This window comes from Scyliorhinus torazame, unplaced genomic scaffold (genome assembly GCF_047496885.1).
Source record: "Scyliorhinus torazame isolate Kashiwa2021f unplaced genomic scaffold, sScyTor2.1 scaffold_488, whole genome shotgun sequence".
Lineage (NCBI taxonomy): Eukaryota > Metazoa > Chordata > Chondrichthyes > Carcharhiniformes > Scyliorhinidae > Scyliorhinus > Scyliorhinus torazame.
In genome coordinates, this window is record NW_027308215.1 from 120,485 (window position 1) to 135,639 (window position 15,155).

Below are 15,155 nucleotides of genomic sequence, written 5' to 3' on the forward strand. Positions count from 1 at the left end.
TTGGGTTTTACCCCCACAACCCAAAGATGTGCAGGTTAGGTGGATTGGCCATGCTAAATTGCCCTAATTTAAAAAAAAAAACTAATAATTGGGTACTCTAATTTATATATTTTTTTAAAAGTGTATTTTCTTGACTGCTCACAGTAACCCCAGCATGACCAAGGAAAAGACCCCGACGGGACTTTGGTGCAGCAAATCATTATAGGGTTACATTCTCCTAGACCTGAGACTTACATTAGCACGTCCTATTGAAAGAATATGTGCAAGTACATTAACCCGCATTCCTAGGGCATTCCCTGACACACCTGCACAATACTGTCCATTTGTTTGTTGTTCTTTTGATATGAGTAACCATGCTTTTACTCTCCAGACATGGCCTTTACTCTCATGCCTCTTATATTTCACATTCTATTTATGTTTCACACTCCTTTACAATTTCCTAAGCTATCTGACACCAGGTCTGTTTGTGAATGTTTCTTATTTCTTTGGGGGAGGTGGGGGGGAGATCTGGCTTGGGGGTTTCAGGCGAGGGGAGGGTGGAATCCAGCAAGGTCAGGTTGGGGGACATCTGTGGTGTGGCGGTGTCTCAAACGAGGATTGCTCTGGGTATTTAAAGTAGTTACACTGAAGTTAGAAGAGATTTTATTTCTTTAACATTTTCAGAGTAACTATCATCATAATCCTGGCAGAACCATCCATAGGTAGCGATTCAAATAGTTTTGTTGGATGGTTCCATTGTCCATGGGAGGTTAGGACCTCAGGATAGTTGCGGTCCAAATTCTTACCTGCGATCTTCCAAGAGGAATTCCCTAGTGCATCTTCAGGGTACCTCCCAAAGCTGAGACTGGAGGTTGTGGGCCTGTGTGCCCTCATTAGCATTGTCTTGCAGTTGAACTGTAGATTTGCATTTATCTATTGTCTAATAGCCAATGGATATTTTAATAACCGTAGTTAGATTAATTTAAGATGCATTACCTATAAAGATCTTAACTTTCTGTAATGCACCATGAACAAATTTACTAAATTTTTAGCTTTCTGTCAACTGACCCATTGTAATTGGTTGTAAAATCCTTAGGGGAGATAGTGGCGTAGTGGTATTGTCACTGGACTAGCAATCCAGAGACCAGGTAATGCTCTGGGGTCCAGTGTAATGCTCTGGGGACCCATATTTGAATCCCACCATGGCAGTTGGTGAAATTTGAATTCAATAAAAAAAACCAAATGAAATGCTGATTGTCGTAAAACCCATCTGGTTCACTAATATCCTTCACGGAAGGAAATCTGCCCTTCTTACCCGGTCTGGCCTACATGTGACTCTTAACTGCCTCCCACTGAAATCGCCTAGCAAGCCACTCAGTTCAAGGACAAATAGGGATGGACAACAAATGCTGGCCCAGCCAGCAACGCCCACATCCCAAGAACAATTTTTTTTTTTTTAGAGTTAGTTGTTTCACTGAAACAATACTTGTCACTTGTCAATTTTCCTCACTCCGCCCAAAAGATGCAATTTAAAAGCCATGTTTAAAAGCAGGTTCCCCAGGCGCATGTTATCCGGCAGCAGGCTGTTCGATGGTGGCGGGATTCGGTCATCCTGCTGCTTGTGAATGGGATTTCCCATTGAAGCCAACTCTCGCCGCCGGGAAACCCACAGGCGGAACTGCACTGCCGGTGGGAACAGAGAATACCAACGGGCAGAGAATTCCAACTCGTATGATACATCAAACCTGCTCTGGAATTCAGTAGTTCATGGCTGATTTTAACCTTCAACTCCACTCTTCCGCTCCCTGTCCATATCCCCTGAGACTAAAAATCTGTCTATCTCAACCATAAATATATACAGTGATGGCATTTCCCCAACCCTTTGTTTGAAAGATCCACAATCCTTTTAAGTGAGAAAATTTATCTTCATCGCAGTCCTAAATGATCAGTCCCTTATCCTGAAATTGTGCTTCTAGATTCCACAGCAACGGGGAACAATTCTCAATTCTCAGAAATTTTGTGCGATTTTGTAATTTTTATTATCATTAGATATACTTCCAACAAATGGTGTAGGTGTAACTAGAGTGGCAGTAAAATAAATTACTTGAGTTAATAATAAATGATTCATTTTGGAATTTCCCAAGGTCCTAATTGCACAGGAAAAGATGGCGACAAACACTGTGTACGTGTTTGCAAAGAAAGACTCCAAATATGCATATACAGGAGAGTGTCGGTCCTGTTTAGAGAATTCATCTCGTCCTACCAGTACCATCTGGGTCAGCATGTTAGCAAGAGGAGGACAGGTAAGATTTTTGACAATCATATTCACTGTATTCACTTTTAATGTTTTTTGGACACTACTCTTCGAATGCTATCTGTTTTCTCTGCAGGGTGTAAGAAAAAGTGCAATAGGCCAGAGAATTGTTGCCACACTACCATATATCAGACAGGAAGTTCCCATAATTATTGTGTTTCGAGCTTTGGGATTTGTGTCTGATCGAGACATTTTGGAGCACATTATTTATGATTTTGATGACCCTGAAATGATGGAAATGGTGAGTTTCATTGTGATTAAAAATAAACATTTAAAAAAATACTGTTTCAGGCAGTTCATTTTGAATGTCTTGCTGTTGCGGAAGATTTTGCTATTATCTTTGAAAAAGAGCAGGGGAGTTACCCCGGTGTCCTAGCTAGTATTTATCCCTCAATCATCATCTCAAAACAAATTCAATCAGGTTATTATGTTTTTGGAAGCTTTCCCTGTGCAATTAGTTGCTGCATTTCCTACATTACTATAATTTATTTTTAATTTTAGAGTGCCCAATTATTTTTTTCCAATTGAGGGGCAATTTAGCGTGGCCAATCCACCTACTCTGCACATCTTTGGGATGTGGGGATAAGACCCACGCAGACTCGGGGAGAATGTGCAAACTCCACGCGGACCATGACCCGGGGCCGTGATCGAACCTGGGTCCTCAGCACCGTGAGGCAGCAGAACTAACTGCGCCACCGTGCCGCCCATCCTTCATTACAACAATGACTATACTTCAAAAATACCTCATTGACTGTAAAGTACTTTGAAACGTCAGTTGGTTGTCTAGGATGCTATTTACACATGGGGGTTTCCTTTCTTTCTTTACTCATTTCATTATTCTCAATACGTTGGACAGGTGCATTGGATTGGATTTGTTTATTGTCACATGTACCGAGGTACAGTGAAAAGTATTTTTCTGCGAGCAGCTCAAACAGATCATTTAGTACATGAAAAGAAAATACATAATAGGGCAACACAAGGTACACAATGTAAATACATAGACACCGGCATCTGGTGAAGCATACAGGAGTGTAGTATTAATCGGATCAGTCCATAAGAGGGTTGTTTAGGAGTCTGGTAACAACGGAGAAGAAGTTACCAGACTCCTAAATGACCCTCTTATTCATCAACAACACAATTGACTATATTTTTGTTTGTTCCCTTTTAATTCTTTCATTTACGTGGGAGATCTATTCAGTAAATCCTACTCCTTTAGCACCTTTTCCTTTGGGTGCCTTGTTCCCCTCTCACATCCTGAGATGTCCTCCCTCAGCATCTGTACTGAACCACTCATCCTCCGTGATTTGATTTTCTATTGAATCACCTTTCCATTGTTCTCCTGTGTACCCTAAACCTCACCCTCCAGGTAAATTCTCTTCCCACTGTTCAGAGCCAGCCCCTTGATTTTTGCCATCTGGTAGACCTTTCCATTCCCATGGTTTCTATTAAATGCTCTGACTGCCTTCGGGTATCCATCATAATTGCAGCCTTCTAAACCCACTGTCTGTGCCTGTTCTGGAGGAAAATCTTCACCCCCCACTCCAAAATCATTTGGACTGTTCAAATGTCTAAAGTTAAAACACCCAATTGCTTATTTTTAATCTTCCATTCTTCGGCTATTGTTAACTCAGCCACTCCCTCACACCCATTAATGATGTCTTTGTCATCCTAAAATCTTTCCCCTCTCCCATCCAGAATGGTCGCCTTCTTTGCTCTATAAAATTCAAGGTGCAGACTGAGAATATCTGGCACACAACGAGTTTATCCATCCATCACCAGATCTCGCTGGATAATATCAAGTGGCCTTTGACAGAAACTACCCACAAGATCATTCTGTTGAAACTACCCACAAGATCATTCTGTTGAGCAAGGGTAATGTCCAGGTTCTTTTCTCCACTGCCAAATTTCTCTTGAGACTCATTTTCTCTTGCCCCCTTCGTCTTAACCTCCAACAACAAATGAAAGTAAAGATGCCTGTGGTGTACTCCCATGTTCCTCATGCCTGCCAGCAAGCCAAAGCTCCTCCTGCCCTCTTACTGATCCTGAGATTTCTGCAGTCCGCATAATTGTCATCCATTCTCAAATGAGCCACAACATAACCATAGAAAGATCAAAGTCTCGCCAGGAAACTCTTGTATCCCTGCCATTAATGAATCGGCCTGCTGTCAGGACCCGCAAATTGAACAAGACCCTGCTCCCATGCCCACATGTCTATCGTTGGCCTGCTGCAATGTTCCAGTGAAGCTCAACGCAAACTGGAGGAACAACATCTCATCTTCCGGTTAGGCACGCTACAACCTTCCGGTCTCAACATTGAATTCAACAACTTCAGATGATTAGCTCTACCCCGCCTCGACCCCTTTGTTTTCATCCCATTTCATTTTAGCTGTCTTTTACTCTTATTGTCTGTATATTGTCCGCTCATTCGGACCTCACTCTTGTATTTTTTGATACATTAGCTTCTGGCCCCCAATATCTTCAAAATATAATTCTCATCCTGTGTTGCATGCCTTCATGATATCACACACCATCCCCTTGCCTCACCATTGGCAGCCATGCCTTCAATCATTTATGGCCATTTCTCCAGAATCCTCTCCACTTTCCTCTAATCTTAAAACCCTCCTTAAAAATCTATCTGACCAAGCTGTTCTGTGATTTGATCTGATGATATCCCTGTGAAGCATTTGGGGTGTTTCCTTGCATTAAAATATTGTATAAATGCGAGTTTTCCTTAGAAGCCAGGACTGCAAAAGTTGGAAGTGCTGCTTTGTCATTATGCTCTCCAGTTTCACTCCCTTCCAAGTCAGCTGGATTTTGATTTTGAGCTGAAAACAGAAAATAATCTTTTAAACTCAGATTTCCAACATCCATGGTATTTTGCTTTGAACTGTCAAAACCTGCAGTTTGAGGGAAATCACTTTGCATTTGTGACTTGATAACTTTTTAAAAGTGGCTATGAAAGCATTTTTCGATTGGTTAAATCATGTAGTCAGTGATCAATTTTAATTTTAGACACCACAAATATCCGAACTGCTCTTATGGTAAGTAAAAGTTCTTCAAAGAAATGTCGAGTTAAGGCTAAAACGGGAATCTGGATTTGAAGTGGACAGAAAAATAGTTAATTCAAGTATCCAAATGTATTCACCTTTTAATAGTACATGTGGATTACAATTCTTAAGTTTTTATTCTAGGTGAAGCCTTCCCTGGATGAAGCATTTGTTATCCAGGAGCAAAATGTTGCATTGAATTTTATTGGTTCAAGAGGTGCAAAACCTGGTGTTACAAAGGAGAAGAGAATTAAATACGCAAAGGAAATTCTACAGAAGGAAGTTCTGCCACATGTTGGAGTCAGTGACTTTTGTGAGACTAAGAAAGCATATTTCTTGGGGTATGTTTACAAACTGCTTAAGTGAGAATTGTACTTTGGGGGAAAAAAAGAAAATGTTCTTAAATTCACTGAGTATAATAGACTGACCCAAATGCATTCTTCAGCGGGGCCCAGGATGGCTTGATGCAAAATATGCAAACTACTTTAAGGGCAGCATGGAAGCACAGTGGTTATCACAGTTGCTTCACAGCTCCAGGGTCCCAGGTTCGATTCCCGGCTTAGGTCACTGTCTGTGTGGAATCTGCACGTTCTCCCCGTGACTGCGTGGGCTTCCTCCCACAGTCCAAAGATGTGTAGGTTAAGTGGATTGGCCATGATAAATTGCCCTCAGTGCCCAGAAAGGTTAGGTGGGATTACGGGGATATGGTGGAGGCGTGGGCATAGGTAGGGCGCTCTTTCTAAGAGCCGGTGGATGCTCGATGGGCCGAACGGCCTCCTTCTGCACTGCAAATTCTATGATTCTCCTGGAGCTCGTGCCCTGACAGGGGTGGGGTGAGGGTGGGGGTGAGGGCTAGGAACAGTTCCCTCTGGGATGCCCTGGTCCACTCCTCCATCACCCCCAACACCTCACCTCCTTCCCACAGCACTTCCCATGCAATCACAGAATTTGCAACACCAGCCTGTTTACCTCCTCCCTACTCACCATCCAAGGGCTTAAACACACTTTTCAGGTGGAGCAGCGCTTCAATCGAGTCTATTGCATTCGCTGTTCCCAATGTGGTCTACTCTACATTGGAGAGACGAAGCACAGACTGGGTCACCGCTTTACAGAACACTTTCGGTCCGTTAGCAAGCAGGATCAATGTCTTACTGTCACATAAGAACTAGGAGCAGGAGTCGGCCATATGGCCCCTCGAGCCTGCTCCGCCATTCAATGAGATCATGGCTGAAATGTCACTTGCCATTTCAAGTCATGGTCCTGTTCTCGTGTCCACATGTCTGACCTGCAATATTACATACAGTGAAGTCTAACGCAAACTGGAGGAACCGCACCTCATCTTCCGATTAGGCACATCACAGTCTTCCGGACTTAACATTGAGTTTTGGTCTGTTAGAACCATCCAGTCTTAACATTTGAGTTCAATTTCAGACTGTGAATTCTCTCTCTCCCCCCCCACCACCCCATTTTTAGTTCTATCTACTTATTTTCATTTCTTTCATTGATTCATTTTTCCATCCCTTTTTTATCCCGCTTTTTTTTGAGAAAATATTTTATTGACGCATTTAAAGTTTTAACAATTTTCAATGTTAAATTTCAATAAACAAAAACCACAACAATATAACCAACAAACCTCCCCAGACACAAACCCCAGCCAACATGGCTTACACAAACAGCGGCAACCTTCCCCAGTCACCCCTCCCCACCACCGCCGCTTACTTTTTCTCAAATAAGTCCATGAACAGCTGCCACCTCCCAAGCAAACCACTACAACGATCCCTTCCGGGCGAATTTAATTTTATCAAATCTGAACAACGCCACCATGTCGCTAACCCATTCCCCTGACTTCAGGGGTTCCGAGTCCCTCCATCCTAGTAAGATCCGTCTCCGGGACACCAGGTAGGCAAAGGCCAGGACGTCAGCCTCTCTCAACCCCTGGGCTCCTGGGTCTTCCGACACACCAAAGATCGCAACCTCTGGCCTCGGCACCACCCTCACTTGTAAGACCTCTGACGTGACGTCAGCAAATCCCTGCCCAAAATTCCTCAGCCTCGGACACGCCCAAAACATATGGCCATGGTTCGCAAAACCCCCCACACAGCGCCCACACCTATCCTCCACCTCCTCAAAGAACCTGCTCACCCGGGCCACAGTCATGTGTGCCCTGTGGACCACCTTGAACTGTATCAGGCTGAGCCTGGCGCACAACGAGGATGCGTTAACTCTCCTCAGGGCCGCCTCCAGTAACCCCCCCCCCAGCTCTTCCCACTTTCTCTTCACCTCCCCAATTGGGGCTCCCTCCCACTCCATCAACTCCTTATAGATCTCTGAGACCTTCCCCTCTCTTACTCCTGTTCTCGGCACCATCTTTATCCTGTAGTCCCCAGTGCGGCAGGTGCGGGAAGGCGAAACCTGCCTCCATACATAATCCCTCTCCTGCAGATACCGGAACCCATTTCCACCTGGCAACGCAACCTCCTCTTCCAAGCTCAGGAAACCCTCATTCCGTTCGTCTCCCCACCCCACTAGGGCCATCTGTTTCCTGTTCCTGGTTGTTGTCTGGACACGACGCTTACCTTTGTTCTGTCATTAACACATTTTGATCTCTCTAATGTGCTACTATCAGTATTCTTCTTAGCCATGATCGCCATCATTTACATTCCCTTTGCCTTTTTGTCCACAATATCTTTGTCAATCTCTCCCTAGCCTCCACCTGTCGCTGGCTCTCTATCCAACTCTACTGCTCCATGCCACCTCTCCGCTTCCCCCCCATACACATGGCATAAATCTCATCCTATTTCCAGTTCTCCCCAGCTCTGACAAGTCATCCAAACTCAAAATATTAAATCTGTTCTCCCTCCAGATGCTGTCAGACCTGCTGAGACCTCCCAGCATTTTCTGTCTTTGTTTCAAATTCCAGCATCCGCAGTAAATTGCTTTTATCTGATTTTGATTATGATCATATGCACTTCAATTCAAAACCTGCAACTTTGGAAGCCCTCACTGGAAATGTTCCCAAAACTAAACTAAAGCAGCTCTAATTTCAAAGAAAGAGAATAACTGACCCGTGGGTCGTTGCTGCTGTTCTTTAAACACGCAGATTTTTAATTACAAGAATGTTTTATAGAACCCAAGCAGCGGTAGCCAGACCATTGTTTGATGAATAAAGGTGCACTGCATTGCCGTTCTAAGCTGTGGTGCATTTAGTCAGAAAATGCACAGCATGCATAATTTACTCATTGTGGTCATGCACTTTTTAGATTCCATGCTGCCTGACTCTCTTTGTTACATAATGTGATCTTGGGCCCGGAATCAGGAAAAGCACCAGGGCCATGATTTCTCTGTTCATTGGGTGAGTTAGGAATGGTTAAAAGGATTCTTTGTTAGTAAGTGGGTTACAAACAATATCTGATTATCAGGAGCAAGGACCTCATGCAGTCATGGATAATTACAGTTTTGGTGTGGCTGAACCTTTAAACGTTACTTCAGGTGTGCACCTGTGCTCAGTTTTCTGGCTCCTAATTGAGTGGGAAGGAAAAAAAACTAAATTCAGTGCTCTTTCCAACAATTAAACTTCAGAATAATTGATGTTTCCAAGTGCAAGAGGTTATGTAAAGATGTTTTCTTTTTCTGCATGCTTTGTTTACTTTTAATTTTCTCAAACCATATGCCATTTGTGCACTTTATATTTAAGCCCTACAGCAATATATTTGTCAATTTATATATTGGAGTAGCAGTGGTTTAAAACTAATTTGTTTTCTTTGGTTCAAGTTACATGGTTCATAGATTACTGCTAGCTGCTTTAGGCCGAAGAGAATTGGATGACAGAGATCATTATGGGAACAAAAGGTTGGACCTCGCTGGACCATTGCTTGCGTTCCTGTTTAGAGGGTAAGGAAAGATGTGTAATGAAATTTAAATGTATTCATTCTTTCACATGCAATTAAAAACTCTGCCCCGTTTCTTTTTTTTTCTCTTTTTGATCTTGCTCTCCTCTTTCCTTCTCTCTCTAATTGTATGGAGTGAGGATGCGCATGCCCACATTATAAAACAGCATATCCTCTCACTCACCATGCACAACAAAACAGCACATCTACTCTGTTTTGAAATGTATTCATATTATATTATACAGCTGAGTGAGTGTTTTGGTTTGTACCTTTTGTAATAAATATAATTCTAAACGTATTAAAATTTAACAATACAAATTTCCTTCCGCAGAATGTTTAAAAACCTACTTAAAGAAGTACGGATATACTCCCAGAAGTTCATAGACAGAGGGAAAGATTTCAACTTGGAATTAGCAATTAAAACACGTATTATTTCTGATGGTTTAAAATATTCCCTAGCAACAGGAAATTGGGGCGATCAAAAGAAAGCTCATCAAGCCAGAGCTGGTGTATCTCAGGTAAAGTTGTTTTACTGCAGTAAAAGTTTCTAAATTGGGTATAACGATTCTTGTGACAATATCGGGGAAGTATAGGGCCGCATGTTGGTGCCGTGGTTAGCACTGGGACTGCGGCGCTGAGGACTAGGGTTGGAATCCTGGCCCCGGGTCACTGTCCATGTGGAGTTTGCACATTCTCCCCGTGTCTCCGTGGGTTTCGCCCCCACAACTCAAAAGATGCGCTGGTTAGATGGATTGTCCATGCTAAATTTCTCCTTAATTGGGAAAAAAAAATGTCGGGGAAGTGGCGAAGCAAGTATTTGTGCTCTTAACAGTTGCTTTCTTTTGGAGGGGGGCAAATGCTGTTTTAATCAGTGTGTGGTGATGTTCAGGATCTGACTCCACACCTGGCACCAATTCTCTTCTCATAATGATCTGCTTAGATTTGATTCCACAACTTTCTGTCTCTCCCCTTGTCATTGATGTGCCCAAAGTAGAGATACACTGATAGCTGGTGGATGCATAAAAGCCCAAGGGAATTGGCTAACATTCCGGTCTGCTGATATTCGCACAGTTCTGGAGATAGGGCTTCATTTGGCGATGGTGGTATTGATTAATCTGAAATTTGTTGCTTAAGTGGAAGGGTTTAGTCTTGCCTCCAAGGAACGATTGTCCTAATCTCTTCCTTGTACCAAGTTCTACATGCACCTGAGGAATCTTGTTTGTAGCTTCCTCTTGTGTGGGAGAGGATTATTGGTGAGATATTTGGAGAGACACAAACCTCTCCAGTCTAAGAAAGCTAGAGATGGTTGGATCTCTTTATGATGTTGAATTGGATGTTGCACTTGTGAAACGGGATGGGGGTTGTGTTGGTTGGATGGTCCTGACTTCCATTCCTTGTCAAAACAAAAATTCAAAGGCGATGACCTCATATAGAATCACAATAGTAGTGCCTGAAATTTGGTATTCATAGTCTCTTGTCTATCAGTGGAACGTGGCGATCTGATTGACTAGATTGCAGAATTATCTCTTGGTTGGTGTGTGAAATAGCTAGAGGAAGTAGGAAGAATTTTTTGTTTTGTAGGCAAACGCATGATTATGCATCACCCCCCAAAAATGATTAGGATGTTGACTAGATTTTGCAATCCCAGGTGGCCGATGCAGTAGGTGTTAATCCAGGCCATTGTGGAGTGAACACTCACTCTCCAATGAAAACGCTAGAATAAAGCTTGCTATCACCTAGAAGAAGATGCATTTTCCATACAGGCCCCTGCTCAACAAATGTGACTGAAATAAATAAGCAGTCAGATCAAGAGATGTTCAGCTTCTTCTGCCTATGGAAACTATGTAAATAACAGCTAGCTTGGGAACTGTTCTTGAAGGCTAATCATTACAAATTACTTTGTGATCGCTTCTCGGCCTTTTGGCTAAGATCATGTGTGGTGTAGATTGAGCCTTTTGGCTCAGATCTGGTATGTCTCTCTTGTGGGGACCATAGAAAAACATCGAAAAAATACAGCACAGAACAGGCCCTTCGGCCCACGATGTTGTGCTGAACCTTTGTCCGAGATTAATCATAGATTATCATTGAATTTACAGTGCAGAAGGAGGCCATTCGGCCCATCGAGTCTGCACCGGCCCTTGGAAAGAGCACCCCACCCAAAGTCAACACCTCCACCCGACACTAAGGGCAATTTTGGACACTAAGGGCAATTTATCATGGCCAATCCACCTAACCTGCACATCTTTGGACTGTGGGAGGAAACCGGAGCACCCGGAGGAAACCCATGCAGACACTGGGAGGATGCGCAGACTCCGCACAGACAGTGACCCAAGCCGGAATCGAACCTGGGACCCTGGAGCTGTGAAGCAATTGTGCTATCCACAATGCTACCGTGCTGCCCTTAAGAACAAATAAATCTACACTATATCATTTTACCGTAATCCATGTACCTATCCAATAGCTGCTTGAAGGTCCCTAATGTTTCCGACTCAACTACTTCCATAGGCAGTGCATTCCATGCCCCTACTACTCTCTGGGTAAAGAACCTACCTCTGACATCCCCCCTATATCTTTCACCATTCACCTTAAATTTATGTCCCCTTGTAATGGTTTGTTCCACCCAGGGAAAAAGTCTCTGACTGTCTACTCTATCTATTCCCCTGATCATCTTATAAACCTCTATCAAGTCGCCCCTCATCCTTCTCCGTTCTAATGAGAAAAGGCCTAGCATTCTCAACCTTTCCTCGTAAGACCTACTCTCCATTCCAGGCAACATCCTGGTAAATCTCCTTTGCACCTTTTCCAAAGCTTCCACATCCTTCCTAAAATGAGGCGACCAGAACTGTACACAGTACTCCAAATGTGGCCTTACCAAAGTTTTGTACAGCTGCATCATCACCTCACGGCTCTTAAATTCAATCCCTCTGTTAATGAACGCTAGCACATCATAGGCCTTCTTCACAGCTCTATCCACTTGAGTGGCAACTTTCAAAGATGTATGAACATAGACCCCAAGATCTCTCTGCTCCGCCACATTGCCAAGAACTCTACCGTTAACCCTGTATTCCGCATTCATATTTGTCCTTCCAAAATGGACAACCTCACACTTTTCAGGGTTAAACTCCATCTGCCACTTCTCAGCCCCGCTCTGCATCCTATCTATGTCTCTTTGCAGCCGACAACAGCCCTCCTCACTATCCACAACTCCACCAATCTTCGTATCGTCTGCAAATTTACTGACCCACCCTTCAACTCCCTCATCCAAGTCATCAATGAAAATCACAAACAGCAGAGGACCCAGAACTGATCCCTGCAGTACGCCACTGGTAACTGGGATCCAGGCTGAATATTTGCCTTCCACCACACTCTCTGATTTCTATCGGTTAGCCAGTTCGTTATCCAACTGGCCAAATTTCCCACTATCCCATGCCTCCTTACTTTCTGCAGAAGCCTACCATGGGGAACCTTATCAAATGCCTTACTAAAATCCATGTACACTACATCCACTGCTTTACCTTCATCCACATGCTTGGTCACCTCCTCAAAGAATTCAGTAAGACTTGTAAGGCAAGACCTACCCGTCACAAATCCGTGCTGACTATCCCTAATCAAGCAGTGTCTTTCCAGATGCTCAGAAATCCTATCCTTCAGTACCCTTTCCATGACTTTGCCTACCACCGAAGTAAGACTAACTGGCCTGTAATTCCCAGGGTTATCCCTATTCCCTTTTTTGAACAGGGGCACGACTTTCACCACTCTCCAATCCCCTGGTACCACCCCTGTTGACAGTGAGGACGAAAAGATCATTGCCAACGGCTCTGCAATTTCATTTTTTAAATTTATGAAAGGCCAAATTTGAAGGGGTAAAACAAATTGACTGCTGCAACTGAATTCAACTGTTGGTAAACCTACAGACATAAACTGGAATGTATTCAAAGAACTATTCAGGTATACCATGCCAGTATACATTCCTAAATGACTACGGCTCTTGTTTGGGTAAGCAACCATGCTCAACAAAGGAGGTGATGGACAATATCAAGCTCTACATTCTATTTCATTCTATTATTTCACTATAGCCCTGCAACTTTTACCTTCAAGTGTATCTAATTGCTTTTGGAAAGTTATTATTGAATCTGCTTGCATCATCATTTTAAACAATGCATTCCAGACCTTACCTTAACTTGCATTTATGTTTTTTTTTTAAAGTCCTCATGCTGACTTTGGTTCTTTTGCCAGCTATGTTAAATCTGTGTCCTCTAGTTATTGACCCATTGACCATTAATTGGATTCAATTTGAATTGTTTTTTTGAGCAGGTGAGGAGCTGGATTAGGGGTTTGCCCCTGACCCACACTCTGAGCCCTGGTTTTGTAACTCAGAAAAAGTAAAAAAAAAAAAATTACTTTGTGGCCCGAGGGTGGATGGCAATCCAAACTGGTGTGATCGCACTGTGCCGGGCCTCTGGCCCTTTTCTCCAGACCTAATTAAAATCTGAAGCAAAGACCCAACTAGTTGCATAAACAGTCTGATGCTCATTGCTGTCAAGTCAACACAGTCATACCAAAAAGCCTAAATATTTTGATGCATTATGTAAGGAAAAACTGCATTGATTTCATATGATAGAGATGTAAATGTACACTTTTGAAAGATGTGTGACTGCACATTTAAATAAACCATGGCGCTCAAATGTAATGTCATAACTTATGTATGTGAACATAAATGATATGATCTGAAACTGATAATTGGATATTTATCTCATTATAACTAGGTGTTGAACCGTTTGACCTTTGCTTCAACTCTCTCTCATCTTCGTCGTCTTAACTCTCCAATTGGAAGAGATGGAAAGTTAGCAAAACCTAGGCAGCTGCACAATACTTTATGGGGTATGATTTGCCCTGCTGAGACACCAGAGGTAAGCTTAGAGTTCTCTGCTGTATTGCCTATTAAAATGACTTTTATCAATTTTCCATCACCATTACCAGTGTGAAAAGCGAAAGGTTTGAGAAGAAGCACCACAAGGACCTATGGCAATGCTGGGACACTTGACTATATAAAACTGCTCTACACAAATGCATGTAGTATGAGGAATAAAACACATGAGCGTTAGAAGCATAAAATCACCATCAAACGTATGATGTAGTGGCCAGATACAGAGTTTGACTACAAGCTGGACCTTACGAGGAGCTAAATATTTAAGGCGACGGGATCCTTAAAAAGGACGTGAAATTGGGAAAGATAGAGTAGCAATATTGATAAAGGTAACAATTAAAGCAGTTGGACGAAAGGATTTCTGCAAGGATGATTTCGATAGTGGAAGTGCTTGTTAGAACTAAGGAAAACAAATGTTGTAAAGCTCTAGCAGAGTTGTCCACAGACCCAGTGAGGTGGAGGGGATATATAAATATCAAAATTGGGTAAGCATGCGGCAGAACAATATGGTTATAATGGGAGACTTTAATTTTCATATAGACGGGGCAAAGTAGAACAACGCAAGTGGCAAAGATGATACATTTCTTGGGGTAGTATTCTGGAGGGGCAAGAAAATTGTCTGTGTCGCACCACTGCACCAACTTGTATTGAATCCACGGGGGCAAGCAACACCATTGGCCATTAACACTGTTTTTTATTGATGTCATTTAAGAACCACGCAGAGGTGATCCACCATGCTGCCTGCCCTGGGAATCAACATAATCTACAATGTGCAGCTAGAAGCAATGTTACGTCATTGAATTTCTACCCCGGTGTTTTATAGCAAGACCTGGGAACCCACCACACTAAATGTAGTTAAGAGTAACCAATCCGAATTAGTTAACAATATGATGATACCTCAACATCTTGTGAATAGTGACAATTATATAATTGAACTTGATAGTAGTTTGAGAGAGAGTCACAAACCAAGGTTTTTAATTTATGAAAGGCCAAATTTGAAG

The 15,155-nt window shown here is 42.7% G+C and overlaps 1 protein-coding gene across 2 annotated transcripts in view; it reads left to right on the forward strand.

Moving 5' to 3' along the window:
- Positions 1-15,155, forward strand: part of LOC140406352 (DNA-directed RNA polymerase II subunit RPB2-like) — a 50,025-nt gene that overhangs the window by 14,474 nt on the left and 20,396 nt on the right. For both annotated transcript variants that reach the window (XM_072494448.1, XM_072494449.1), the window contains 6 exons: positions 2,124-2,282; positions 2,370-2,534; positions 5,485-5,681; positions 9,112-9,231; positions 9,559-9,745; positions 13,994-14,137. In XM_072494448.1, the coding sequence (XP_072350549.1) occupies positions 2,124-2,282; positions 2,370-2,534; positions 5,485-5,681; positions 9,112-9,231; positions 9,559-9,745; positions 13,994-14,137 (972 nt within the window). The remainder of the gene's footprint in view (positions 1-2,123; positions 2,283-2,369; positions 2,535-5,484; positions 5,682-9,111; positions 9,232-9,558; positions 9,746-13,993; positions 14,138-15,155) is intronic.